The sequence below is a fragment of the Acyrthosiphon pisum genome, chromosome X (assembly GCF_005508785.2).
Source record: "Acyrthosiphon pisum isolate AL4f chromosome X, pea_aphid_22Mar2018_4r6ur, whole genome shotgun sequence".
NCBI classification, from domain to species: Eukaryota; Metazoa; Arthropoda; class Insecta; order Hemiptera; family Aphididae; genus Acyrthosiphon; species Acyrthosiphon pisum.
Window position 1 is genome coordinate 104,863,561 of NC_042493.1, and position 5,354 is coordinate 104,868,914.

The window sequence follows — 5,354 nt, forward strand, 5'->3', positions numbered from 1 at the left end:
AAGGCAACAAGGAGGTTTTACCATACTCCCAAGTATTTTCAAGGGATCAGGCGCTATTATATTTTTTATATTATTATGTAAAAGAAATATTGGTCGTTTGCAAAAAAATAAGTATACGGCTTGATTAGAACACAATAATATACCGAAGATAATCTACACGTTTGGTCGTTCGGGTAACTCAAAAAAACATTCTCATATTGTTATTTATTTCTTACTTGAAAAACATAATTTGTATCTCTCGCGATTATTTTGAATATTATTATAATCTCATACGAATTATACTTTATAAGTCTTTTTTCACAATACAGTTACGATGTACAAAAACGCTATGCGTCTGATTTTGACTGGATTGAAAAGTATGCAAGGTCCATCACGTGTATGGAGCTCATCGTTGATCAACGGTGACACATTTCCACGTATGGGTGAAAGCGTGCGACAGTTCGCCATCCTAAACACCGTGAACGTAAGTCATATCACTTTGGTCGACGTATATTCGTCTGCCGGTGAGAATTCAATCTTAATTCTTCGCAAATTGTTTTAAATTCTTTTATTTAGGGCCAATGTAAACCAACTGTGACCTGTGCTAAGGAGGTACCCTGTACCGGCTTACCACCTATGGCGATTAACGGGTTCGGCCGGATAGGTAAATGCGTTCTCCGGATGGCCCTTCACGAAGACGTGAACGTAAGTTATATCACACGCCGTTTGTTCTTGGTAAATTGTTTTAAACCCTCTTCCCTCGTCATCCGCAGGTGGTCGCAATCAACCAGCCGGGCGCCAAAATAGAGGACATTGCTCGCTCGTTAAAATTCGACACTGTGCACGGGACGTTTGCCGGAAACGTTAGCGTAAAGGGTGATAACTGTCTGGACATCGACGGTAATAACTAATAACATTTATAATTATAGAGCCACGTGCACCAAAAATCAAAATTGTAAAATGCGCTCACGAAAACCACATTTATTGTAAAAAAAAAAACACGAAAAGTCTAAAATTCAATTTATTCAACATTTTTAAATGTCAAATATTGTATAACTATTATGCGTTCGAAATATTAACTTTTTGCGTTCACATCGACGAATCGCGGCTATAGTATTTTGAGATTCAAAGGCAAGCAAAAGTCGACCTTGATAGTTTTTATTGTAATATTTAGCCCTGCTGACCGCGAAATAACTTATTGAATCGCGCAAAATGGTATAATGGTAGTATAATTTTGTTATGAATCGAAATTCAACGTAAATTGCTTGGGTATCATACAACATTTAAAGTCATACCAAAGTCAGAGAATCACACTAAATATTTCAAATATTCTGTTGAGATTGTAAAATACGTTACAAAAACTGTAGAACGTAGAAAAATACAATAGTATGCGCTAAAATATATGTGTTTTTGTTCACAACTTAAATGTATAATACAATTTTGTAAAATATAACGGTAAACAATGTGTTATTTTTTACACGTGGTGGCTCTGACAGGCAAAACCGTGCGATTATATAATGAAAAGGACCCCGAAAAGATCAAATGGAAAGAGTTGCAGGTCGAATACGTTATAGACTCGACCGGAAAATTCACAGAAGTTGAACCAGCCAAGGTACTTGCTATGAAATACGTTTTACGAGAGATATTTCTATATTTCTTTAGATAATATTATACGATTTATGACTGAGCCGACTCGATTGATTATAAATTATAATATAATGACGTACAACATCAAACGTTTTTAGAAACACTTGGCGGCGGGCGTCAAAAAAGTTATTATCAGCGCTCCGAGCAAAGACGCACCCATGTTCGTGAGAGGCGTCAACTTTGATAAATACAAAAAAGATATGACTGTGGTGTCAAACGCATCTTGTACAACCAATTGTGCGGCACCATTGATAAACATCATCAACCAAAAATATGGCGTAGAACAGTGTCTACTGACGACTGTTCACGCCGTGACTTCCTCCCAGCAAGTCCACGACGGAGTTAAGGCGGTGAGGAGCTATTTTTTTTAAGGCTTTAAATAACAATATGTATTATTTTCTAAGCTATTTTAATACGAATGTCGTAACTCGCGATGTACCTACCTATGATATATTGTGCGTTAAAAGACCGTTTTGTTGTCACGAATCACGATTAAATTATTTAAAAACCAAAAAAATGTATTACATACGGCGCCCTCTTGTAATAAATAATAAACACATTGTAATAATGGTTATGATTTTGAATTTCAGTCATCGGCCATATCAAACATCGCACACAGCACGACAGGCGCCGCAAAAGCCGTGGGTATCGTCATACCGGAGCTCAAAGGAAAAGTGACTGGTGACTCGATAAGAGTGCCCGTGCTCGACGTTTCACTGCTAAAACTCTATATAAAGTAACGTATAATATATTTTTATTATATTATCGTATAATAATAATAATAATATGGTAAGTGCAGTAGTCAAAGTAAACTTTGAACTTAAGGATTCGGAATTTAGTGGCTAAAAATATTACGTCGTTGTGATGAGATAGATAGACGGCAATAATGCGTGTTGTAAGGTCAATACAAATAAACAATAATAAAATAATGAAAATAATGAGTAAAGGATTCTCCAGGTGTATTTACATAATTAGTAATTATTTACTACACTATGCATCGCAAATTATAAAAATAAAAAGCAGGTAAGTGGATGTCGCTCTGCTGTAAAGTAGATTGTGGGTCATTGTATAATGGTTGTTTAGACTTGAATTCAATGATATAATATCATTGTATAAGAAAAACGATTCTGAGCGGAGACAGTTTGTCAGTCTGGATATTTTATATTTTGTTATTATTTATTTTTTCATGTAAGTTAAATTACCTAATATTAAAATATAAACAAAGCGTTAGAAATTAAAATCCCATTTTTAGCGTTTTTTCGTAATTTTCCTGTGGTTTTTCCCGTGGTATTAAATAACTATTGAGAAAATCGAAAAATGACCTCTCTAAAGTACCATCTTGATCCAATTTTCTAAAAGATAAGGTACTATATGTTGAAATCGAAACACTCCTTCTGGAAGATATTTTGTATACAGGATATAAAAATAAAAAAAAATAAACACCATTGTAAAAACAATAGCTTCCTCGCTCCGCTCAGAATCTAAAATATAAATAGATACTTTGCGTCTTAAAAACGTATACTTAGCCAAAAATCATTTCCTAATTGTTTTTTTTCTAGTTGATTCAAACATGTCTTTATATTTACAGTGTTAAAAAATCAGTGAAACTCGAGGAATTGATGTGTCCAAAGCTCTGGGAGTGCGAAGTGATATCCTATATCAATGATAAACTAGCCAGCTCAGCTTTCATTGGCAGCTATTGTTCAGCAATTGTAGACTTTCGCCAAATCTCAGTTATGGGCAACAAATTCATGACTATAGGTGCGTGGTACGACAATGAAATGGGGTATGCAAAAAGGCTGTTGGACTTGTACAATCACATGGTCAAAGTGGACAACAAGAAACCGGCATGCTGATTCGATAAAATTCTATCGTCAAAAACCACCTAGCGTCCAAGGTAGATATTTAGCTATGTTAATTATATTTTTAATTATAAATGTAATACATTTTCCAGTCTTTCCGAATAATTAACATAATATATAATATAATATAATATATTATGTAGGTACTAAATATCGTCCTAGGTGGGTTACTGGGTGTTTACGATAGCTATTATATAGAAAGTCGGCAAAATTATCAAATTTCCTATTTAAAATATAATGCATATATTGTAGTGCAGTTTTTCAATGTTATATATACCCTCCCCTTTGAAATAGTCTAAAAAATATAAAAAATATTTAAGGGGACTCGATACCGTGATTTTCTGTTTTTGTCTAACACACGCAACATAGGATCTTAGACTGGTTCTTTACCAAACATACCAATTATTGATCTAATGAAGTGATAAGAATTCTAAAAACAGATTTGAATTTGTCGTCAAGTCGTGAATCGACTTTCCCAAATGTTTGTTTTTTTTTGATTTTGACTTCTCCTAGAAATTTGGGGGATAACACCAAACACGTGGGAAAGTTGATTTCAAGTAGACATGACGACAATTTTAATCTGTTTTCAGAATTCTTATCGCTTCAATAGATCAATTGGAACGGTTGGCAAAAACACGTATAAAATACTATGTCGCGTGTATGTTAGACAAAAACTTAAAATCGCGGTATCGAATCCCCTTAAAATGATATTGTGATATATATAATATTAATATTATATTTATAATAATAATAATATTATATATATCACAATGTCATTTTTATATATATTATGTTGTAGACCGTATGGAAAATTAATTTTTTGCAAAAAGACCAGGCTCTTTGCAATGGGGTAGCCCGTTTGCAAACAACTTATTGTCTTTCCAAACAGCCTGCTGATTTTCAGGCTCATTGCATACAGACTAACAGCAGTAAGACCTTTTAAGAATTACAATCATTTAATGCTGATAACCATTTTAATTATTTTATTTTAAGGGTTATTGATAACAACAAAGTACCTACATTATTTGTAACATATAAACTGAATAATTATATACAGTAATTTAATATTTATTACTTATTACTTGTACATTTGTTGACTATTGAATTATTAGTTATATTATATATTACTAACAAAAAAAAAAAAATGTAAAATATTAAATTAAATTAAATTGAATTATTGCATTACAATATTAAATATTATATAAAGTATTTATTAATTAATATTAGTAATAAATTAATAAGTAATAAGTGATAAATAATAAATTACCGTATATAATTATTCAGTTTATAATAAGCTGTTCGCAAACGGGCTACCACATTGTAAAGAGCCTAGTCTTTGTGCAAAAAAACTAATATTCCATAATATGATCTACGACATATATATATAAATAAAACTTAATTTAAATATTTGGAAATAGCTTTTTTGTTGTTTTTATATATTTTATTATATTTCGGAGAAAAAAAAACCATTTTGAAATCAGTTAGTTTTTAATGAATGAAAGCAACTTATATTTCAAGCAATATTGAAATGTTTTCACTCACGTGGGCCAAATGTCCGCATTTCTCGCGGGGACCTATGGTTACGTTAGGTATGCTGTAAAACATTACTCAATTTTGTACGTTAGTTTATCCACCCAATATTATTATTGCTAACATAAAATAATATTGTAACAATAGTACAATTATAGTGATATGCAATAACTCATTTATTTAACTAACGAACAAAATCATAATTCGTTGTTCAAATGTTTATATTTCCTTACGGAATAGAAACATTAGCGCTCATGTGATCGAATTCTTTAAGTGTCGGTTATCCCGTAGTATACACTACTATACACTGTAACTTAGCCCCTAAATGTCGCTTTA

The 5,354-nt window shown here is 32.2% G+C and overlaps 1 protein-coding gene across 1 annotated transcript; it reads left to right on the plus strand.

The window, feature by feature from the left end:
• Window positions 1-226: 226 nt before the first annotated feature.
• On the plus strand, window positions 227-4,181 carry LOC100168649 (glyceraldehyde-3-phosphate dehydrogenase-like). The gene is made up of 7 exons (XM_001943664.4): window positions 227-463; window positions 556-684; window positions 753-879; window positions 1,476-1,591; window positions 1,725-1,976; window positions 2,217-2,362; window positions 3,215-4,181. The coding sequence occupies exons 1-7, from the start codon at window positions 314-316 to the stop codon at window positions 3,480-3,482; spliced, it is 1,188 nt and encodes a 395-aa protein (XP_001943699.2). The 5' UTR covers window positions 227-313; the 3' UTR covers window positions 3,483-4,181.
• Window positions 4,182-5,354: the final 1,173 nt, after the last annotated feature.

Bases quoted from the DNA above. Each gene is read 5' to 3' on its own strand.
- LOC100168649 (XM_001943664.4), top strand. From the start codon at position 314: ATGTACAAAAACGCTATGCGTCTGATTTTGACTGGATTGAAAAGTATG. The intron at 880-1,475 runs GTAATAACTAAT...TGGCTCTGACAG, and splicing joins TAACTGTCTGGACATCGACG to GCAAAACCGTGCGATTATAT. The intron at 2,363-3,214 runs GTAACGTATAAT...TTATATTTACAG, and splicing joins CTGCTAAAACTCTATATAAA to TGTTAAAAAATCAGTGAAAC.